This window comes from Jatropha curcas, chromosome 2, assembly GCF_041381405.1.
Source record: "Jatropha curcas cultivar XTBG-Jc1 chromosome 2, XTBG_Jcur_1.0, whole genome shotgun sequence".
NCBI lineage: Eukaryota > Viridiplantae > Streptophyta > Magnoliopsida > Malpighiales > Euphorbiaceae > Jatropha > Jatropha curcas.
The window spans coordinates 29,911,617-29,935,419 of NC_143152.1; the positions used below are offsets into that span (position 1 = coordinate 29,911,617).

Consider the following 23,803-nt stretch of genomic DNA (forward strand, 5'->3'; position numbering starts at 1 on the left):
ATGCATATAAATTTAATTAATAAAAATATTCACTATTGGAATTTATATAAATTACAGAATGTTACTAAGAATACACTATGTTATGACTTATCACAAGACTGCCATGCTCCCCTACAATTACATAATCAAAATAGAGGGGAACTTGGCCTTTGTAAGAATAAATAAATAAATAAATTCTAAAGTTTTTATTAAAAAAAAAAAAAAAAAACTAAAAACCTACAGGAAGAGAGTCTATTTTACAGGAATAGAAAAAGTCTATTTTACAGTCTAAATAAACTAAAGAGAGGAAAATTGGTTCCTTACTCAGTTCCTCTCCAGCCATTTATCAAAGAGCATTTGAAAGAATATCACGAGCAAGAATGGCTATCTACTATGGTGAATAACCACCACCACCACCACCATCATCATAAGCATATTCTTGATCCGCATTTTCATCATAAGGGTCATTATTGTAGTCATATGCTTCCGCATCCTCCTCTTCCTCGTTTTCATTTTCTGGCCCCAAATCATCATTTTCATTACCCAAATGATCAGGAACCTTGTCTTCATTGTCAGAATGAGATTCAGTCCGCGGTTTCTTTGGATCCTTGGAGCCCTGTAATGGAAACATGAATCTCTAAATGTATGATCATATATGAAAATAATGCCTAGGAACTGGACAATTTCGATATTTCCAAGATTGCTAGATATTTACTCTGAAAAAAAGATGCAAATAGCGTGAGGCAGCTGAATTAACAGATTACAAGAATTAACTCATTTGGACTAGGCCGCAGAACATGCCCATGAACCTGTAGGGCACTTCAAAACCGATGGCTAACTTTAGCAGGCTCACTTGTTAACATAAAGCAGAAGCCACTAACTGAGATTCATAAAATCAAGATTGAGGATAGAAGCCTATTTATTCCGTTCAGGCAGTTTTGTGTTCCTGTTTTAAAACTGTACGTTCTGTAGTACTTCTTTACAAGTATTCAATGGTGAAAGCAGCCTCAACAACATGATTCTACTTGGTCAACATGAGAAATTGGTTCAGCACATGCACCAAGTGAACTACGAAAGTAGATATATAACATATAAGTCGCCGCATTCCACATGTTTAACCACGTTGTGTATATGATAGAAATTAAGCAATCAAATGTGAATATAAAAGCATCCTAACAATGCATAATGGGTGAAAGAAACAACCTAAAGGCAACTTACAGTTTCATCAAAGAGTTTCTCCAGTACATCATAGTTGATTTTTGAACTAAGTCTCTGCAAAAGAAACCATATTAATGTTCTCAGAATGAGAAGAATGTTACAATTTGCATAAATACACAAGATAAGGATGTCACACACAAAATATGCATCGGATCACAAAGCTTTCACAACCCCCGATGTGACCAAATCATCGTACAAAATTCTCCCTAACTTTGAAAATTCAACTTTTACATGGATTAATTTTCTTTAAAAAAAAAAATTTGTCTATTGCCATTTAACTGACATCCCATCCTAGTATGCTCCGACCATTTAATTTTAATATTTAAGTCTAGCCATCTTTTACGATTCTCCAATATATTATCAATAGATACAACGAAGCTGATGTTTGAAGAGCTTAGGCTTGGCTTTTCTTAGGCCTAAGCATCAAAAATTGAACTCAAGCTCAGCTCATATGACAAGCTTCTAGAAAGCTAGACCCCTGGTTAAACTCAGCTTATCCTTGGCTCATTTATACAACAAACTAGCCGAGCTTGAGCTTGAGCTTGGCTTAATAACTGCCTCATTTAGCAAGCATAAATGGACTAACTCACAAAAACGCAATTACTATGGATAACTGTTTAGGCCCAATGTGATAGCTAGCCATCACTTAATAACTTTCAAATTGCATGCGACCTCTTTTATATAGAGAAGGGAGCCTCTCCTCCTTTACACATTTCCAATGTGGGATAACAGAAAAATTTCGCACTTTACTACTTACATATTCCTTTTACAGTTAATATCTTTTAATATAAAAGTCTAATTTATATATATTATTCATTATTGCAAAGATGTATGACATATTATAAACATACAATATTAGTTATTTTGATAGAATTAGTCTGTTTAAAAAATAAGATTGTTTTAGATAGCATGGGCTTAAAAAAATTACAACTCAATATTATTAATACTCGCACATTGATTGAAATTTTAGACAAATTATAAAAGGCTATTAGAAATTTGTTTAATCAAGTTGTTAATTTGACCATAAGTAGTTTAATAATTCAAAAAAATTAAGTTAATTTGATCAAAATTAAGTTAATCATATTTATTGGTTATCCCTAAGTTTTAAAGGTTAATTGAGTTTGATAACATTAGCTAAAAAAATACTATTTACTGCTTTTTTTTTTTTTTTTTTTTGGGAAGCTAATAAAATTCTAATTTTAGTATCACTTCATTAGGTTCATTGCAAAGGATGATTATAGAATATAGCATAATGAGACAATATTATAGTTAACACAGTTATTGTTTTGGGCATTGAAATTATATTTCTTAATAAACTAATATACACATACTTATACTCGAGATACTAAATAATAACAATAAATATATAGCCTAGACTGAAATATAGGTTAATCATCAATCTTTGTAATAGTAACCAATTCTCGAAGAATATATGATTAATTCCTTACAATCAATTTATTAAAAGGTAATATTTACTGTAAAATTCTTTATCTAATTGGTAATTGTCAATATAATAACACATTTATTTTCATGTAAAATAAACTTTATAATATTGTTATAATTAGTGATATAAGACTATATGATCACTATCTGCAATTATTAAAATGCTAACAATAATACATGAAAATGTTTATAATATTTCTAAAATATCATAAGTCATCACATGCCTCTATAAGCTAGTTATTAAGTATATATATGTGTGTGTGTGTGTGCGCGCACACACACACGTGCATATTTATTTAATGAGTATGTAAACTAGTTATCTCACAAGCCTCTAACCAAGCAATGTCATGAGCTTCTTAAAGGAGAACTTTGAAATGAATCAGCCCATGAGCTTAAATGAGCCGAATATATTTGAGCTTAAGCTCAGCTCACTCAGCTCCTCTTATAAATGAGCTTTAAAATCAAGCTCGACTCGGCTCATTTAGTAACGGCCAAACTCGAACGAGCCTTTATCAAGCCAATCTTTGAGTAGTTGGCAAGCGGCTTAGCCCATTTGCATCCCTATTTCTTAGTCAATTGTATTATTTAACCCGTCCCTTCATAGCTTAAAAAAGAGAATCTCTACCATGCAGACTAAAGAGGTTCTGATTGTAAATACTGATTATATCATTTCATTTAATGCAATGTTACTTGGTTACTTGATAACCCTTAAATCCAATTCAAATTCTTATTCTTCCCTCTTAACCAAAACATCTTTTAGAGGCAGCTTTTAACAACAAGTTCCCACGTAATGTTTTGACAAATTACCTTCTTAGTCAGCATTTGAAGGGCAGCTTCAGAAGCAGACTGTGCAGGACCCGAGTTTTTTGCTTCTGCGGCTCGTTTTTGTTGCTTTTCCTGTAAATTCAGATATACAAAGAATTTATCCAAATACAAGTTTTTTGATGCAAATTCATCAACACCATCTAAGCTAATATACACAGCAGAACAATGAGCAATAAAAATCTCTTATGCAAGTTTAGACTTTTTTACTCCTTTTCTTTATGAGAGCATCCAAAAGCTCTTTTCAAAGCACAGAAATAAGAGTATATTTCAGTATTTCACAAAGTTGTATTTGCAGTCTCCTAATAATGCAAGTAAATGATCATAAAGATACCTTTTTCGATTTTGCTAAGGCTGCTGCAACAGCAGCTTCAAGCTCCTTTGCAGCTTGCATATCCTCTGGACAATTCTTGAAATTTGCCTCCCAAGCTTCCTTAGCAGCTGCCGCAACAGCTTCCTTAGCTGCCTGTTCCTGTAAATATTTACAGCGTTGCAGAATTGCAGATTAACTACTGGAAAATTCATAGAATCAGGAGAAAATAATACCCATTAGCAAAAGAACAATGTCATTGACAAAGCCAATAAAATACCAAGGGTACCAGGCAATTTGTCCAAAGCTCTAAATTAAGGACATAATATATAAATAAGAAAGATGAATGAATAAGATGAAATAAAGTCAATATCATAATATCAGAAGATCTAAAACCAAATGTGACAATAGACAGATGATCAATAAGCTAATAGGTTTCCCTATGGTATTTAATTGACACCAAGGATTCCAAGATGTTTTTTAACCTGAACAGCGGTAATAAATCCAGTCATGTCATGGCTTCTCCAAGAATGAATTAAAAATTCATATATTTGTGCAATTGCTATGATAAGTTTGAGGCAAGAAACTAGACTCTGCAAAAACAAATAAAAAAGATAATGAATTTCAAGATGAATTTGCTTACCTCAAGATACTCTCGATTCATTTCTTCCCAAATGATCTTTTTGTACTGCGCCTCCTCCTCATTATGAAGGTAGCCATCAACCTATAAAATAACAACATTCTGAAAACACTCTACATAATATAATGAAACACACAATTCATATTTGAAAATAGTAGAAATAGAGTTAAAGTTAATCATGATAACAGAAGACTAAAGCATCAAGCACAGAAACCATGACAACTAATCGCTAGATCAAAGCATCCTCAAAGAAGAGCAGAATGCAGAAACAATTGATGTTCAATATCATAAGTTCCTTCAGATACAGTTTCACAGAGGGAGAGAATTTCTTCCTTCCCCTCCCATTTTGCTGGGCCAAGGAAAGAGGAAGCAATTTTGCATTCATCTGTATCCATGTGCATGTGCATGAAAGACATTTTTAAGCACACTAAGGTAACACCAGAATTCTTAAATCAACTCTTTAATATTTTGCACCGCAGAAAGGTAGAGTTCCTGTTTAAACCAGATAGGGGGAAAAAAATCAAAGGCTCATTGAAATATTCTAATTCACCTATTAATTTGCTGGGTAAGGAGGAGGTGGTAGAGAAACCAACTTCCCAGAATTCAACAAGACAAAGTTTTAGATCAAAAATTTCAAGTTTCAGAGTCTACAAGTGTCACAGCATTCTTTTATCTAAAACATCGCACTGGTGCATGAAAAGCTTCACATCATGTAAGAGCAAGCATAATTTGGTAGGCAATTTTTTTTTTTTCCACCTTAATCGTTTTTATGGCATTTGGTTCAAAAGAAGAGCCTACAAAAAAGTGAATATTTGCTCTAATGTAAACTTTTCACATCAGCCACATTAACTTCCAATATTCATATTAAACAAATGCACAAAGGTGAAAAAAAGAATTGTGATATTAATTTGCATAAAAAGGAAAAAGAGACATCCAATATTTAACTGTTCACCTCAGCATCATCAATATCAGAGAAGTTGTCTGATTCATCAAGAGCTTTAGAACTTGTATCATCATCTTCATGCAGTTTATCATAATCAGCAGCGTCAGTAGGTATATGCTGAGCAGCTTCCCCTGAAATTTTATAGTTTCAAATAAAATGAGTCAAGATCATAGCCACAGCATGCCTTCCCAAATATAAAACAGATAACACTTACCATTTTCTGACTCCAAAGACTTTAGTCTTTCACCTTTGCCCACATGCTGACTGTTCAACTCTTCCTCAAACTAGTAGAAAAACAAGGAAACAGAAGATATATAATAGAAGACGAAGGTGAATAAGCTGTAAAAACTCACTAAGAAAATATGAATAATAGCAAGTTTCCAAACTCTTAACAACATAATACATCATGTGAGTTCTCAATCTTTGACTATATGGCCGATTCATGGACTTGCAAAAGCATATGAATATTTTTCTTGGTAAGAAAAGAACAACAAAGGGAAAAAATAGAGAAATTCAAAAGCTTAAATTTGTCTAACTCTAACTTGCACTAACCAAATCTGAGTCATTAGTCTTATGGTTAGCAGATGAATTTTCCTTCCTCTGCTTCTCAGCACGCTGGAAAGCTGGAGGATCGGATCCGCCCTCAAAACCTATGAACTGCATCAAGGCAGAAACATGAATTGCAATATTCAAAGTTGAATACAAATTTTTGGAGAAAATAAAAGGACACTCTAGAATGTTGAAAAGGGTGAGAACTTACAAATGCATAACACTCATTACAAAGACCATAGGCATATGAGACTCTGGTAGTACCCTTGTGCTGACAAAGCAACTCTTTAGAGCTTGACGCCTTCAACACAAAATTTGATTCATCGGTTGAGCTTTCTTTAAGTTCTGCTGCCTTTGCATTTAGTTCCTCAATCTACTTGCAAAGAAATCAAAGAATTTATTTATTTACAGCATATAAGTTGTAAAATGGAAGACAAGATCAGAAAAAAAAGGCAAAAGGAAGGGAACATAAAAAAATGAAAGAGAACAGGATACTTCTAGATGACAAAAAAAAAAAAAATCTTAGTTTGCTATGTCATCAGCCTTTGAGGAAATATAGTTCACTCAATCAATTAGGAGTGATCTAGTTGGTTTTATTACGTCTTGTAAAAGATGTGAGGAGTAAGACGCCTCAAGTTCGAATCATCTCCACCACAAAAATTATCACCGAATTGGTGAATGTAATCCAAAGGAAGGACTATCTCCAACTGTTTAGCTCACAGTGTTATTCTGGTCCATTTTCACTCAGGAAGATTCATCCCTAAATTGAGTAAAAGATACCACTCCATTCTTTTAGAAACCACCACTCAAGCTTTGGTTCATGTATAACAGTTTTTGTTAATATTTAATACACTTGAAGACTAAGCCCCTGCCAAAATATATTTATTAAAATACAAGTGAACAAGTTCAGTTAATGGTTGAGTACTCTCAAGTTTTCCGTCCCCTTTCTTGTCTTAGAAAAAGTGGGGTTAGATTGCAAGTTTTAACCATAAACTTTGTGGATTCATATTTGAAAGATATGTTAAAGATTCCATAATTACCTTCTTCTAAAGTTCAATAGATCTAGGCTAAGCCCAATTGTAGATAAACATAATTCCTCACATCCAGGAATTACCCTATGGACTATAGTTCTCAAAGCAACATTTTGGACCCGATAAATTTTTCCACCTTAACTGACAGAATACAGTAACAATATGGACCTCAGGAGCCAATAAACCAGAGGAAAAAGAATTAAGCAAATCATAAGGGACTAAAGTATAGTTCATCAACAATCTGTTTCAAGTCTTGCTGTTGTATAGCTCCAAAGAAAGTACAAGAAGACTGCAACTCGAGGGAGCTAACAATCACTATAAACACCAGAATAAGGCAAGGGATGATGGGACCAACCATATAAAACTTGTCAAATCAAAGAGTTACGCATTTATCAACTCCAAAATTCTATGTAATGTTATGGTTACGTTGCATGCTACAGAAACACATCAAATCACTAGAATATACTACAATGATATAGCTCCACTGAAAAGCTTACAGCTCAACCCCTACAAAAGGAATGCCATTAGATGTATGAACAGATACACACATATGCGGAAGTAGTAACCAAAATGAGGAGAAGGGGAGGTTCATGACTTTCATATGGTTTTCTTAAAGAAAACTTCATTATTTCAAGCCAACTAAACAGATCAAATATAAATCTTTCAGATATGTCATTTTTAATGAACTGCAAAATATTTCCATATAATGATCAATTGTGGATTTAAATACCCAGCCAAGATTCAAGGAACATACCGTCAAGCTTCCAGACTCTGTAACCTCAAATTCAACCAAACGTTTTGAGAGAGTTGCTTCACAAACGTGCACCAATTTCAACTGTATAACATTTCAACATTGTATCATGTAAAGATGCACAGAGTGGAAGAACTCAAATATGCTGAATAATACAGCAAGATATGACACAAGAATAATCAACTAATTCACGAATTAAAGATCATATATTGCTTATGAATTTCAGATCTGTGGAAAAAAAAAATAACAGTATGTGAATAAAATACAGAATGTTAACCCAATGGACTTGAGTTTTAATTTTCTCAAATTCATCGTCTACAATCCTTGACTGATAACATAAAATTTCAAGTATAAGGTTAAGTGCTTTTAAGATGACAATATTTCAATGATCAATAAACATAAGACTGCCAACATGATGATTGACATCGAAAGGAATATGATAAAATGGGTTATGACTAAATGCACAAACAGAGAAAACCCCAGAATCATCAAGCCCGTTAAAAACCCCCCACAGACATGCAAACTACAATTGCACATGAAGAATATACAAAACATGCCAGTTCCACTAATAGCTACTTTAAGACCAGACCTCAAGCTGCAAGCTAGCAAATGTTTAAAGTTATGTTATGCCAATCAGATTTAATAGGAAGAAGGATGACTTTATCAAGAAAGAATTGAAAGTATGCCATTTCTTCAAATCAACTTAAGCAGTTCAAATAGAAAAGAAAAATATAACTGTGTGACTTACGATGTCTGATTTAGAACAATTGACACCATGTGAAAGTGCAGCTATATATAATGCTGCACCCCATAGTCCACTGGGCCTTCTCCCCGTCTGCAAGCAATTGTTAGTCTCTGTCAGAAAGCATTATATGTCATGGATAATTGACACATATACCTTACACCAAGACAGTATCAAGAAAGTTTCATTTTTCATATGATATTGAAATAGAATATGCTACCTGCATCCAGTCACGATTCATGCTAGCTATAATGTTCAGTGCAGCATCAGAAATATCCTTATTTTTTCCTCCTGCTAAACCTACAATAGACATTTCATTATATTCCCATCATTGCAAACAGATTGTAGACAAATAAGTTTAACCTTTTCTTATAGACAAGAAGTTTGGAGGGTTTTTACTTGCAAAATTCAGAAGATGTATAGGAACAGGAAACAAATAAGTCAAAAGGACTGGAACATGGGAAGAAACTTTTTTTTTGTTCTCATCAAATATTCATATTTGATTTTGGAGTTTCGAAGAGTTGTCTCTAGCAAATATCCAGTGTGATTGACAGGCTTTACATAGTTAAATTTTCCCTTTTGTCTCTTGTTTCACTAAGAGGAGAATGCACTATCCTCCATCATAATGAAATCAATCATTCTCTTCTTACAATATTAAGGGGGTATAAAACCCAAGATAATTGCCACAGTAGATAAGAGCCTGATATCCAATGAAATCCGGCAGTAATAAGTAGCAACAAAAAATGCCATCTAATTTCATTATGGTAAAATCACCAATCAGTATCTAAGTGGCTACAGATACTTACTTGCTGTATATTTATGAATGAAAATTGATGGATCAAGAAGTTTCTGGCAAATGGGATGCTCAATAAGGTTCAAAACCTTGCAGAGCTGTAAAAATACAGCACCCAGCACATAACTGCAAATAATCACAAAAAGAAAAAGTAAATATTATATTATTTATGCAAAAGCAAGAAGGAAAACAAGCTGAACTCTGTTTTTACATGAAGAAGGCTTCTTACATGTTGATTCTCAAGTAATTTGAAAAATCGATAAGAAGATATGGCTTTCTATTCTCCCTGCAAATAAAATCCAAGGGAAATAATAGTACATACCAGCTGAATTTGACTATAATTTATAACCAAAACATATTAACAAATAATCAACATGGGGGCAAATAAATATTCGTACTTCTTTTCATGAAAACAAGAAAATAACAATCTTTTAACGCAAGAAACTATGAGATGCTAATATCTACATTCAACAAATTACAATAATTTCAAAGGGATCATAATCTATCCCAGTACACTACCGACGTGAATAACAGTCAGTACCAAAAACAAATATCAACTTCTAGTTTCAAGACCAAAAACCTTCAGACAAGAGAAGAAACACGATATTAACAAGCCAAACTTAGATTGGCACTGATAATCAGCACAGTACCAAATATAATTAAAGATCAGGAAAGAAAAATATAGGACTACCAAAAAACAATTTTGCACCCTCAGCGCAATGAATGCTAACTAAAAATGAAAACTTTGTTGGTTAGTATTCTTTTGCAAATCTATTTGCTACTGTATATGATTAGAGTATGAGAGCAGTAGCCCTTTGCCATGTATTGATATATAATGTTTACTTAATGGGAGAGAAAGGGCGAGGGAGGAGGAGATTTGAGGGGGAGTAATTCCAATGACTGCATTCTTACCACAGCCTTCCATCATTAATTTTCATTATCATGCACAACCAGACTTCTGTCCCCATTACTACTTGTGGTACTTTTTATAAGGCCACCCTTGCCTTCTGTCATCAGAACTGAAGCTCCAAGAAAAAAGCTTCCATATTCTCATTTGCTCTCTAATGGTGGAAAAGAAGCCCATAACTCTGGAATGAAGGACAGAGAAATAGAGACTTGGCCAGTTTTGGTGTAAAAGACACCTATATTCTCAATGCTTCTTTGTTATCTGTCATAAGTATATGCCTCATATACTTCCTACATCTCTGATACACTAGTTGAACCTTGAAGAAATTACCTTTGATAGTAAACTAGTAATCATAAAAGTGTAATCTTTTACAAAAATATATGGCGTTAGTTCCTTTATCACCAACTGTTTAAGCCAAGGTATAATTTACAAGAATCTAAAAAGGCCAAAGATACACATTTAGTGAAGGTTAAGGTATAGTTGGGTTCAGATTCTTTTTATTTTACAGAGTCCAGTAGTAATAGAGACTTATCATTCAAAGCAGGTAATGTGTAAAATGAAATAGAGTATATAGAGAGTTCAAAAAAGGAGTCAATATGAACAATGACAATAGTAATAACAAAAGTGAACATGCTCCCTCCATATCTTTATCTGTTCTTTAGGGATTTCCCTAAAAGTTTCGCCACTTATAGTATTCATATCAAAATAGTGTAGCAACCACAAAGTCTCCCTCTGCTATTATGGTTATAAAATATTAAAGGACATTTTGAAAGGGTTTTGGGAGGTTACAGACTCATCAGTGTAATGAACACTTATCCTTTTTCTTATAGTTAGGCAGGCAGAGTGTGGCCATTCCTTGAGCACAGTGTGTCCATTTGGCATTGTGGTTAGGCTGCTTCTTTTTGTACTAGTGTCCAGGGCTTAGCAAACCATGTTTTGGAAAAGCTGACCTTTTATAGCTTTTTCCCAAACCATGGTTGACCAACAGCAGTCAGATGAATTCTTAAAACAATACATAAAAAAGTCAAACTCATTTTTGAAAAGCAGCTGGAAACTCAATGCCAAATGATACCGTTATTCCAATTCCCTAAAGATATGGATTCCTTACCGACATGCAATGTAAAGACAAGCAGCCTGTACTTGCTCTGTTCTACGCCCCTTAGTGAAATTTCGCTCAACTGCTATCTTCAAATGGCAGATAAGCAATTTGAAATGCTGATCAAAATATATTTATCTAACAGAAAAGCTTGAGCATAAGTAAACATACTCTATAATACACCATAGCTTGGTCAACTATGGCAACATTTTCACCCATGCCCAAGCCATTTTTTATAAATATCATATCATCATAAGCTGCATCAGAAAAAAAGAAATTAACAGCCAGAGAATGTGAGGCTCTCACAACAATCAGTGTGTTCACTCTGCACAAGTACTAACATGAGAATGAAACTTCAAACTTCGAAGATAAGTTCCAAAAATTTTGATTGTCAAAAACAATGATCAGAAGGTTCTGTTATAGTTGTTAATGTAAAATAAAAACATTCAAATTAAAAATTAAGAATGTTCATCAATCAGATTTTTTTTTTTTTTTTTTTTTTTTGGTCAAGGATTGTAAACCAAGTATACTCAAGGTACACAGGATAAATGTAACCTAAGACCTAAAAATTGAAAAGGAAAGTTCATGTAGTAACTAACTTATCTTATAAGATAAAAAGCCAAAAGAAAGGGGTTCTCAAGAAAGCTCTTCTACAAAACCAGGAAAAAATAAATAAAAATTCAAGTACTTAAAATCTATTGAAAAATAAATGAGCCAATGAAGTTTTCCATCACGAATGAGAAAATCCATAAGAACATTTCTTGTCTGGACTTCTAGCCTATAACCCAGGGAAGCTCTTTAAGCTTAGTATAATGAAAAGGAGTCTCTGAATATAGAAGCAAAAGAACTTTGAGCATTTGACTTTAATTCATGAGCAAATTGGTTCCAAAATCGATGAACATGTTATGGTCAAAGCCAAACTAACAAAGCAAAGCATACCTCTGTCAAACAACCTTTGTCTTGATGAGTTTTCACTTTCAACAGACCTTAAGATATTTCCTGCCATTTTGCTCTACAAATAGCAGAAATTAATAAGAATAAAAATGAAAGGTATTAAAGGAAACGTTTGTTTTAATGTACTTATTTTTTTTTCAAAGAAGTTCGCTAATGTATTGGGGGAAAGTAATATTAATCATGTCAATCTCACACATATATCTAGATGTTCACATATCAGACAGAAAACAGGTTGTTTAACGTGAGCAAAAACGGTTGAAGAAAAATAACAAGGACTAACAAGAATCTGGCAACTATTTTTTTGAAGCAATACTTTGCACTAAACTGACTTAACCATTTTTTCCTTTTTTGGTTGTTCCACTTACTTTAGTATGCTGAGATTCATCTGTGCTTCTTCGTTGGCAAATTTTCATGGCAATCAATCTCACAAGTGCAGTGAAGAATAAAGCAACTTATATCTAATATATTTTCTATTTTTTTGCATATTATCGTTTGTACTCATAAACCCAAAGTGCGAATGCAATCATAAGTGGGAATTAGCTAAACTGATACACAAACCCATGATATTAGGAATATTTCTCAGTGACCTTGTGTCTAAAACATCAATATTTCTATTGATCGAGAAAAAAAAGAAGGCAGTGATTAAAAAAGGGGGACAATACAGTAACAAGGTGGAATAGCATACCCCTCCATCTTTAGTTTTCGTAAATTGGACTTCTTCTGAATAATTATCATACCTCAGAACTCTACCGCATTCATCACAGGAACTGAACAACAGAACCGAATAAAAAAAAAAAAAGTAAAACAAATTAAGCTCCGAAATCAATCTTCAACAAGATTTACAAACTAAATCAGAGAGATGAAGGGAAAAGCACCAAACGAAAACATAAAAAGATATCAAAACAATCAAGTAATGCACACACGAACAACTTACATGGCGCCCACATTGTCGCGGACTCCAGGAACATTTCTTCCGCAGGCGCTACAATACACCATCTTAAAAAAATACAATAAAAATCTACAAACAAACAAACAAACAAAAAGAAATCTTTAAATTACATATTTCGAATGCAAACAATTAACACTCAGAACTTCGAAAATCAAAGCTCTGTCTGATTACCTTATTTCTACAAACAATGTAATTTCAAATTCCCTATCAAAATCTTTTCCGTTGTCTTCTCGGCGACGAACAGGAAATTGTCCTCGCCAAATTTGGAGGGAAGAAGAGAGGACAAGATAATTTAATAATAGGGTTTAGGGTTCGGGGACAGTGGAAACTGAAATAAACAGAAAAAACAGAGAAATTATCAGGGGCAGTTAACCTAGCGTGAGATGTACAATTTTGATGCTCTGATACTTCCTAAAACCGTTGTAAAACATCCACGTGTTTGAAATAGATAGACTTGACCTTACTCAATCTTTACCTTGAAAATTATGGAGCAAAAAGTTAAGGGAGAGTAACGACGACGTGCGTATAATGCTGTGATTGATTTCATTAAAACACTAATTATTTTATGGGAAAATTATTATTTAGTTCCTCAATGTTTTACATAATTATCTAATTAATTCTAAAGTTACGCTAATATATAATTAGTCTCTCAAGTTTAACTCCGTCTAATTAAAAGGTCCTTCCGTCCGAAAAGTTGATTTTTTTCGTTAAAATCAGTTCAAAACAGAGGCAGACATTTTATAACGACGAAAAATGCCCTTACTGAACTGTGCATGAAAATAAAGGAGGTTTGACCAAATTTCTTTCTCACAAAACGCAGAGAAAGGAAAAAAGGAAAAAAACAAAAGCTCTCCATTTCATTTGCAGGTAACAAGCGACAGCCTACATGTCTTCTTCAAGGGTAGCCGATGGAGCATGGGAAGGAAGGTATGTGAATATGTATTGGTGTGTCCTCTATTCTCCATTATCATCATTTCGTCTCTTCTCTATTTCAACGATGTCTACAGCCATTTCTAAGATCCACTCCCTTTCTCGACATTTACCCTAAATTTTCTTCACCGGGTATATCTGCTTCTCTTTTATGCTTTTTTTTTTTCTCATTTTCCTTTAATCATAATGGAGATTCTTAGCTGTTTATTGCAATCTTTCTCTTATTTTCATACACACGCTTAAATTTTCCAATTTCTCATTTCTTTACCTGAATTGCTATGGGTTAGGCTTCAGAACTTCAGCAGTTGCTAAGTGATTGTTTTTTTCTTTCTTTCTTTGTTTTTTCTGATTTATTGGTTCTTAATATAATATACTCTGTGGGAATTTGTTCAAAGCCCAAGTCGCATGCTGGATGTGCTCAATAGTTTTTTTCTCTGATATTTTTTGTTTTCCACGAATTTGTACCGTGGCTTTTTGTTTTCCCAAACAAGCCAATGATTTTATTTCCTTGCAAGTTTGATTGAGTTAGTTGACTCGTACTTGAATTCCTTGCTTAGTGATTTCTACGGTTTTCTTTTTACCTTTGTGGTTAGCATTTATGGTTTCTTTTTATTATTCTTTCTTCCTGCTTTTACCTATTCTGTTTGGTTTAAATGGGGCGCCAAAGTTTTATGGTGATAGTTGATTTACAGTTTCATATCTATTCTTTAATATGAGTTTTGGTGGCTTTTAGTTGTGTTAAATTCATAAATAGGCTTGTAGTGTTCTGTTTAATGCATGTATTTTTCTGCTTGTCGTTGTTGTGGTTTGTTAAAACTAATATTGAATTGGCAATAAATAGTAAATTTCATTGTTATAATATTTTTCCCCAATTTTTGTTATAGTTTATTGCTATAGTTCATCAAATTTGTATCTGTGTTAGAATCTGAGAATCATAGTCCTATTTACTTTGGAACTTTCAAGCAGTCTTCTTTGTTATTAACTCTTATTCTTTTTAGTAATCAACAGCTTGAGAGAGTTTCCCTGGCTTGGAAGGAAGGTCATACTGGTCCACGTCAGCGAGGAAGGGGTGTTTTAGTATTTTAGTCTTCAATTAACGGCAAAAAACCAACTTTTCCGACGGAATGACCTTTTAATTAGACGGAGTTAAACCTGAGGGACTAGTTATAGATTAGCGTAAACCTCGAGATTAGTTAGATAATTATGTAAAATCTGAGGGACTAAATAATAATTTTCCCTTATTTTATTCATAGTTGTTTGACGTAACATTTTTATTAATATTTAAAATTTAAAAAAGCGAATTATAAAAAATTAACATTTGATGAAACGGTAATACAATAATTCATTTTGCTAAAAGAAATTAAAATAATTCATTTACAATTATAGTATTTAATAGTTCCATCGGATTTTTAAGCTTTTATCTCAAGTAGATATAGATTTATAAAAATTAAAATCATAATATAATAATAAATAACAATATATAATTTTTTACGTTTTAAAAAAATAATATAGAATTTTTGAGTAAAATTAAAAATCTCAATCCAAAATTAAAATAAAGTGACCTACTTTCTAACCCATTATTATAATTGAAAAATTTTAATGAATAGATAAAAAGGAAAAAAATAAAATCAGGGAACCTAAATAGTAATTTACCTTTTAGAATAAGGGATCATGCAGTATAAATGACCATGAGTAAAACTTATGATCCATTTGTTATAATTTTATTTATTTATTCTTTATTTTCCTATAAATAATTTATAATCTCTTATTACTTTTTTTCTTTATTTTTCAATGTATAATTGCTTTTCTTTGCTTTTTATTTTATGATGTGAAAAATTACTCTCATTTATCATACCATGCACGCATTACACAAATTCATAAATAATAATATCATTTATTTAAAAATTTATAATATTATTAAATTTTTAAATCTATTATTTTTATCAACCATTGAAAATTTTTAATAAATAATAAAGGATGTGCAAGTATCAAATTTGACATCAAAATAATAATTCAAAGAAATTACAATCTACTCTTCATATTTGGTGATGGCTATGTCAAATTGTATGCAAAAATTGCAAATTTTGTATACAAAAATTGCTGTGTCAAAAGAAAAAATCGATCTGCTTCATCCTAGATAAACATAATTCACTCTGGAATAAAAAAAAAAAAATAGCAGAAACAAAATTAGAAGGGTCAAACCAAGTTCCCATGCTGGTTGTTGAGCTTCGTTTTAATCTAAACATACACTAACACTGTTCAATTAGTTTAATTAAGAATTTATTAAGCTACATCAGATCGTATCAGCATCGAGAACAAGAAAAAAAATAATCAGGTCGCCATCCACAATCAAGATTCTATATTATTATATAAAGAAGCATCTGTCAGATCCATGGGGATTCTATTAATGTTTGCATCGAATCGACTGAATTGTTATTAAAAAAGAAAACAAAAGGAGAAGAACAGAGTGAAAGCTTGCTTACCGTAAGAACATGAACATGTTGCTTTCTTTATTTATTCGCCTTTTGTGTATCTGACATAAAAGAAGAGCTGCGAGCACAAGAACAAAGCAACGTTCATTTTTGCAGATGGGTTGCAAGTGGCCACTTTTTTTTTTTTTTTTTTTTTATTAAGATGTTGTCTAGCAAATTGCTAAATGCCAATTTAACTGACTTTTATGAGAAGTTATTTTAGCAGAAAATCTAGATGCTACTTTAAGTAATTGGAAATTACCTACAGTCTCTTCTAGTATGATATATAAATCTAATACTAACTTTGTTTTTAAATCTGATTATATTGTGAAAACTGTGGAACAAGCTGTTCCAATTCAAGAAGAATCTGTAGCTTTACGGTTCTCAAGAAATAGAACTGTTAAGTTGGGCACAAGAAAATCGTTTTCAGATATCCCTAGCCCAACACCTTCCTATTCTATTCCACCTCGAACTTCTATATCATCTTATGAACCATTGCAGAGATCCAATTCCATTAGTGGATTAAACCGAACTGATGAAAACATAGTTCAACCCACTTATGAAATTAAAAGCCCGACTCCATCTGTTATGGGCTATGAAAAAGAAAGTGTGAAATCCCAACCATTCAAAATCATGGTTTTAGATCACGATCTTACACCATTTGATAAATGGTTTCGAATGAATTTCAGTGATTTAGCATAAGCCTACTGGCTAAAGAAATATAACACTTATCAACTCAAAGATGGTGGTACTAAAGACTTTAGTACGTTTCTTCAACACATGTTTGGTTTGAAACATAAAACTTTCCCTGATTTCACTAATCAACACTTTTTAGCTGGCTTAAATTCTGCTTATAAAACTCTTCACACCTCTCATGGTCAATTCCAGAGTATTCATCTCCCTTACAGGCCCTTTCTTATGATCTTGAACATTCTTCTATTGACTGTTCGCTTCTTAGATAATCTGCTTGCTCAGCCATAAAAAAAAGAATTAGATTTCTTGGACACATTATAGAAAATAATACAATCCTTCCTATAGATAGAGCAATTGAGTTTGCCAATAAATTTCCTGATGTAATTACTGATAAAACTCAATTACGGAGATTCCTAGGAAGCTTGAATTATGTCTCGGAATTTTATAAAGAACTGGCTCAAGATGCAAAGCCATTATTTGAACGATTGAAAAAGAATCCGCCAACATGGAGTCATGAACATACTCTAACTGTTAAACGAATTAAAGCACATGTCAAGACTTTACCGTGCTTAGCAATTCCTCATCCAGAAGCCTTTAAAATTGTAGAAATTGATGCTTCTGATAAAGGCTATGGAGGAATTCTTAAACAAAGAATAAATAATAATGAAACACTAGTACGTTTTACTAGTGGTATATATGGACAGGACCTCGAGTTAATTACTCTACTGTCAAAAAAGAAATTTTGTCCATAGTTCTTTGTGTTCAGAAATTTGAATCTGATCTACTCAATCAAAAGTTTTTAATTAGAGTAGATTGCAAAAGTGCAAAAGAAATTCTACTGAAAGATGTAAAAAATATTGCCTCCAAGCAAATCTTTGCCCGATGGCAAGCAATTTTATCAGTATTTGATTTCGATATTGAATTTATCAGAGGAGAAAATAATTCTCTCCCGGATTTTCTAACACGTGAATTTCTTACAGGAACATTACCAAAAGATGAGTTCCAAAAGAAGAATTGAAGCTTCTTCGTCCTTGTCTCAAGATCCAGACAAACCAAGATCTGATGCTTATGAAAATAGTGTCCTAGGAACTCATGAAGATGATCTGCCATTAATTACACTGAATCATATTTTTCTTATGCCAATTACTCATGAACAGCGTAGTATGGCACCTCATGAACTTGCAAAAATCTATACCAAGAATCATTTTACCCATCCTTATTTGCCTAAAGATTATCTCTTTTATCAAGCAATTCTAGAAGCCACGGGCTCTGTCATCTTTTCTCCTGTTGTTAGAGGAGAAGGCGAGTGGGCATACAGTAAGTTTATCATTAAGCGAGTATTCACTCAAGAAGATTGGGGAACCGATCTTTTCTAGACTAAAGAATTACATCAATGTCGTCCCAGGTATTTTAATTATTTTGACTAAATGGATGCATGGTCTGGTGCCCTTTGCTATGATAATCGCCAACAAAAATTTAGTTGGTTTATAGCCTTTAATTTGGCTAAAGATGAATGGGACTTTCCCCTCTGGTTCCGAGAATGGTTTTACAACTGGGTCCTTTTTCCTATTGTTATGCCTCATAAGATTATAACCATCTATGAACAATTCTGCGAGCTGAATAGAACTCTCCCTAGGCTAGTCATTAATTATAAGCCTTTAAATAAGGCTTTACGATGGATTAGATATCCTTTTCCTAACAAACGAGACCTATTAAATAGACTCTATGAAGTAAATATTTTTTCTAAATTTGATATGAAATCTGGTTATTAGCAGATGCAAATAGCTGAGAAAGATAGATATAAAACTACCTTCACTGTTCCATTTGGCCACTACGAATGGAATGTGATGCCATTTAGAAGGGTCAAACCAAGTTCCCATGTTGGTTGTTGAGCTTCGTTTTAATCTAAAGATACACTAACACTGTTCAATTAGTTTAATTAAGAATTTATTAAGCTAAATCAGATCGTATCAGCATTGAGAACAAGAAAAAAAATAATCAGGTCGCAATCCACAATCAAGATTCTATATTATTATATAAACAAGCATCTGTCAGATCCATGGGGATTCTATTAATGTTTGCATCGAATCGACTGAATTGTTGTTAAAAAAGAAAACAAAAGGAGAAGAACAGAGTGAAAGCTTGCTTACTGTAAGAACATGAACATGTTGCTTTCGTTATTTACTCGCCTTTTGTGTATCTGACATAAAAGAAGAGCTGCGAGCACAAGAACAAAGCAACGTTCATTTTTGCAGATGGGTTGCAAGTGGCCACTCTCTTTTTTTTTTTTTTTTTTGTTTTTTTTAAGATGTTGTTTAGCAAATTGCTAAATGCCAACTTAACTGACTTTTATGAGAATCTCTGATCTATGTATGGATTCTTTTTGTATTATTAGTATATGGTAATTGTTACAAACAATCAGTCTACATTATTAAAAAATGGCACATGTTTATTTTTTATTTTTTTGGTAACTCATTTTATATTAAAAAATGTTATTAAATAGCATAAATAATTAAATAGTCAAATATTATTAAACAAAAGGATTAAATAATTTAATTGAGTTAAATCCGAGAGACTAATAAGTGCATTTTTTTAGAATTGGAAAAAAAGAAAAGAAGAAGAAGTAATTTTACAGGTTAACCAAATAAATGTGATATAATCATAAGGAAATGGAATAATTCCTGCTTAATCCAAAATAATTACAAAAAATAAAAGTGAAAAGCAAGCCAGTAAGAAAATCATAAAAGCAAAAGATGAAAAGAAACAATCATTAACTTCAATTTGATGTAAAAACGTAATTGCTGTTTCCTCTTTTCACACAGTTATCATTACTTATGGTCACAGTTACTCCATGATTTCATCTGTCAAATTCAAAACCCATAAATTAAAAGTGAAATAAACACAAAAAATAATTAATAAAATTAATAAAAAAAAATTTTAAAACTGTAATTAACCTATAAATAAAAGGCACCTTCCCCATTAACCCCAATAGTAATAATAATAATAATAATCAGCACCAGGCACGCTGATCACCTATCTCTCTCTTTCCACGTGTTCTGCGTTTATTTGTCTTACGTGTCTTGTCCGACGTGGCCACGCTCCTTTGCCCGACTTTTAAACCCACCTTGCCCCTCTTATTCCATTTCATATCAAATAATCAACGGTATCTCTTCTCTGTCTCTAGTCTACTGCCTCACTCTCTTCTCTGTTTTTATTTTTTCTCTGCAATCAATTCTAACTAAAGCTTTGTCTAATCCATCAATAATCTCTCATTTTGAAAAAATAATGGCGGAAACTTGCACTAGAAAGCTGATTGTTGAAGTTTGTAACGCCAAGAATCTGATGCCGAAGGACGGTCAAGGCACAGCCAGTGCTTATGCTATCGTGGACTACGACGGCCAGCGGCGCAGGACGAAGACAAAGTTCAGAGATCTGAATCCAGAGTGGGACGAAAAGCTTGAATTTCTGGTCCATGATACAGAGTCCATGGCTATGGAGATTTTAGAGATCAATCTCTATAACGATAAGAAAACGGGAAAAAGAAGCACTTTTCTTGGTAAAGTTAAAATTGCTGGGGCTGGATTTGTTAAAGCTGGATCCGAGACTCTGGTTTACTATCCATTGGAAAAAAGAAGCGTATTTTCACAGATTAAGGGAGAGATCGGTTTGAAAGTTTATTATATTGATGAGGATCCACCGGCTGCAGCGCCAGACCAAAAACCAGCAACGGTTGCTCCGGCTTCAGTGGAGGAGAAGCCAGCTGAGGATGGAGCAAAAGCAGAAGGAGAAAAAAAGGAAGAGAAAGCTGAAGAGAAGAAAGAAGAAGAGAAAAATGAAGAACCAAAAACTGAGTCCACTGCGGAAGCTAAAAATGAAGAGGAGAAACCAAGTCCGCCGCCGGAGGAAAACGAGTCAAAAAAATCGGAGGAGGCTTCTCCAGCGTCACCGCCAGTAGTGCCAGAAGTGGAAAATCCACCGTTGGCACACAGTGAGAAGAGTTTAAAGGAGCAAAAGGATAAAAAAGTTGATAGTGGGAAAAGTTCCGATCTCACAATCAACGACCTCGAGCTCCGATCACTGGCTAGCGATCGCGGCCACAGTGCCTATGATCTGGTAGATCGCATGCCATTTTTATATGTTCGAGTTGTAAAGGCCAAAAGAGCAAGCTCTGAATCTAATCCTCCTATATATGCAAAGCTTGCGATCGGTACACATAGTATCAAAACCAAGAGCCATAGTGACAGAGACTGGGACCACGTTTTTGCTTTTGATAAGGAGGGACTGAATTCAACTTCTTTGGAGGTTTCTGTATGGGCAGAAGAGAAGAAAGAGAACGAGGAGAAAACAGAGAGTTGCCTAGGCACGGTGTCGTTTGATTTGCAGGAGGTTCCAAAAAGAGTACCTCCTGACAGTCCTCTAGCTCCTCAATGGTACAGTTTGGAATCTGAGAAGTCACCGGGAAATGACGTCATGCTTGCAGTTTGGGTCGGAACTCAGGCAGATGAGGCATTTCAGGAGGCTTGGCAGTCGGATTCTGGTGGGCTAATACCCGAGACCCGAGCCAAGGTGTACTTGTCACCGAAGCTTTGGTATTTGAGATTAACGGTTATCCAAACCCAGGATTTGCAGCTAGCTTCGCCAACCGAACCTAAGGCTCGGAGTCCAGAGCTGTATGTTAAGGCTCAACTTGGGGCGCAGATTTTCAAAACGGGTAGGACTTCTGGTGGGTCTTGTTCCTCCAGCTCGGCTAATCCCACGTGGAATGAGGATTTAGTCTTTGTGGCGGCTGAGCCGTTTGAGCCGTTTTTGGCATTGACAGTGGAAGACGTGACCAATTCTCAACCGGTTGGCCATACTAAAATACCCACGGCAAGCATCGAACGGCGCAGCGATGATCGTACGGAGGCAAAGTCAAGATGGTTTAACATGGTTGGCGATGAGAATAGGCCGTACACAGGGAGAATACACGTGAAGGTATGTTTAGAAGGTGGTTATCACGTGCTAGATGAGGCAGCTCACGTGACTAGCGATGTTCGAGCTTCGGCTAAACAATTAGCCAAGGCTCCTATTGGGTTATTAGAGGTTGGGATTCGAGGGGCCACTAATCTACTGCCAGTTAAAACTAAAGACGGCACACGTGGCACTACCGATGCTTATGTGGTGGCAAAATATGGGCCCAAGTGGGTTCGTACCCGTACGGTCCTTGATCGATTTAATCCACGGTGGAATGAGCAATACACATGGGATGTATACGATCCGTGTACTGTACTTACCATTGGTGTGTTCGATAATGGAAGGTACAAGAAAGACGAAGCAGGAAAACCAGGAAAAGATGCGAGGGTAGGGAAAATACGTATACGCTTATCAACACTCGATACGAACCGGGTATACCTAAACTCTTATTCGCTTACCGTGTTGCTTCCTGGTGGGGCCAAGAAAATGGGAGAGATTGAGATAGCCGTCAGATTTTCATGTTCATCGTGGCTGAGTTTAATCCAAGCGTACACCACTCCAATGCTACCTAGAATGCATTATGTGAGGCCATTGGGTCCAGCCCAACAAGACATATTGCGGCATACGGCGATGCGGATAGTCACGGGTCGGCTAGCCCGATCTGAGCCTCCATTGGGTCAAGAAGTGGTTCAGTTTATGTTGGATAGTGATACGCACATGTGGAGTATGAGGAGAAGTAAGGCTAATTGGTTTAGAGTTGTGGGTTGTCTCACACGTGCGGCTACTTTGGCACGTTGGTTAGATGGGATCCGCACGTGGGTACACCCACCAACTACTGTTTTAGTTCATGTATTGCTTGTGGCTGTTGTGTTATGTCCACATCTATTGCTCCCCACCGTATTCATGTACGCCTTCTTGATTTTAGCATTGAGATTTCGCTATCGACGAAGGGTCCCAAACAGTATGGACCCGAGACTTTCGTACGTGGATGCTGTGGGTCCAGACGAGCTTGATGAGGAGTTTGATGGATTTCCAACGACAAGACCGGTTGATGTGGTCAAAATTCGATACGACAGATTGCGGGCCCTATCAGGTAGGGCCCAGACACTTTTAGGCGATTTGGCAGCTCAAGGGGAGCGTTTAGAGGCTTTGTTTAACTGGAGGGACCCAAGAGCTAGTGGGATTTTCGTAGTGTTTTGCCTTGTTGCTTCGCTGGTATTTTACGTGATTCCATTTAGGTTGTTTGTGCTAGGGTCTGGATTCTATTACGTTCGACACCCAAGGTTCCGCGACGACATGCCGTCTGTCCCTATGAATTTTTTCCGGCGACTACCGTCGCTGTCAGATCAGATTCTGTAAACTTGGGTTTTGACAGTTGCAGTTTCTTGGTGGAAGGAACTGCGGGTAGCCGTTTTTAGTTTTTGTAACGTGGGTATTAATTAATATTATTTTTTATTATTTAGTTCTTTAATTTTATTTGGATTTGAGCTTTAAAAAGTTGGCAAAACGAAAATAACTCTCTCTGGGAAATGGGAATGGATAAAAGTGAGAAAAGTGACCGTTATATATTGTTTATGGGGCAGTGGACCTTGTTTTTGTATGTGCATTTAAGGGGCAAAGTGAGTGGAT

The 23,803-nt window shown here is 34.5% G+C and overlaps 2 protein-coding genes and 2 long non-coding RNA genes across 7 annotated transcripts; 2 read left to right on the forward strand and 2 right to left on the reverse strand.

The window, feature by feature from the left end:
• Positions 1-11: 11 nt before the first annotated feature.
• On the reverse strand, positions 12-13,478 carry LOC105632702 (Cyclin/Brf1-like TBP-binding protein). Of its 4 annotated transcripts, XR_016319796.1 has the most exons (21): positions 13,299-13,478; positions 13,113-13,196; positions 12,864-12,945; positions 12,164-12,236; positions 11,396-11,481; positions 11,237-11,313; positions 9,451-9,507; positions 9,235-9,347; positions 8,649-8,728; positions 8,435-8,521; positions 7,690-7,770; positions 6,116-6,277; positions 5,908-6,012; positions 5,570-5,639; positions 5,365-5,486; positions 4,416-4,496; positions 3,797-3,934; positions 3,448-3,537; positions 1,198-1,251; positions 695-1,047; positions 456-595 (listed from the first exon to the last, which is right to left on the reverse strand). XR_016319796.1 is itself a non-coding variant. In XM_020678725.3 (20 exons), exons 2-20 carry the CDS (start codon positions 13,172-13,174, stop codon positions 371-373), a joined length of 1,845 nt encoding a protein of 614 aa, XP_020534384.1. In that variant the 5' UTR covers positions 13,299-13,476; the 3' UTR covers positions 12-370. The 4 variants fall into 4 exon arrangements, 3 of the variants coding, with proteins under 3 accessions (XP_020534384.1, XP_020534383.1, XP_020534385.1); XM_020678725.3 differs by lacking the exon at positions 695-1,047 and having other exon boundaries at positions 12-595; positions 13,113-13,174; positions 13,299-13,476; XM_020678724.3 differs by lacking the exon at positions 695-1,047 and having other exon boundaries at positions 12-595; positions 13,299-13,475.
• Positions 13,479-13,917: 439 nt separating this feature from the next.
• On the forward strand, positions 13,918-15,307 carry LOC149498585 (uncharacterized). The gene is made up of 2 exons (XR_016319726.1): positions 13,918-14,054; positions 15,056-15,307. It is a non-coding gene; the product is annotated as an uncharacterized LOC149498585 (long non-coding RNA).
• Positions 15,308-16,395: 1,088 nt separating this feature from the next.
• On the reverse strand, positions 16,396-19,523 carry LOC119369818 (uncharacterized). The gene is made up of 3 exons (XR_005177373.2): positions 19,372-19,523; positions 19,032-19,126; positions 16,396-16,607 (listed from the first exon to the last, which is right to left on the reverse strand). It is a non-coding gene; the product is annotated as an uncharacterized LOC119369818 (long non-coding RNA).
• An 862-nt stretch (positions 19,524-20,385) lies between these two features.
• LOC105632566 (C2 calcium/lipid-binding plant phosphoribosyltransferase family protein) lies at positions 20,386-23,645 on the forward strand. The gene has a single exon (XM_012214975.3). The coding sequence runs from the start codon at positions 20,507-20,509 to the stop codon at positions 23,531-23,533; it is 3,027 nt and encodes a 1,008-aa protein (XP_012070365.1). The 5' UTR covers positions 20,386-20,506; the 3' UTR covers positions 23,534-23,645.
• The last annotated feature ends 158 nt before the right edge of the window (positions 23,646-23,803 follow it).

Bases quoted from the DNA above. Each gene is read 5' to 3' on its own strand.
- LOC105632702 (XM_020678725.3), bottom strand. From the start codon at position 13,174: ATGGTGTATTGTAGCGCCTGCGGAAGAAATGTTCCTGGAGTCCGCGAC. The intron at 6,013-6,115 runs GTAAGTTCTCAC...GCCTTGATGCAG, and splicing joins GTAATGAGTGTTATGCATTT to TTCATAGGTTTTGAGGGCGG. The intron at 3,538-3,796 runs GTATCTTTATGA...CTGAATTTACAG, and splicing joins CCTTAGCAAAATCGAAAAAG to GAAAAGCAACAAAAACGAGC.
- LOC105632566 (XM_012214975.3), top strand. From the start codon at position 20,507: ATGGCGGAAACTTGCACTAGAAAGCTGATTGTTGAAGTTTGTAACGCC.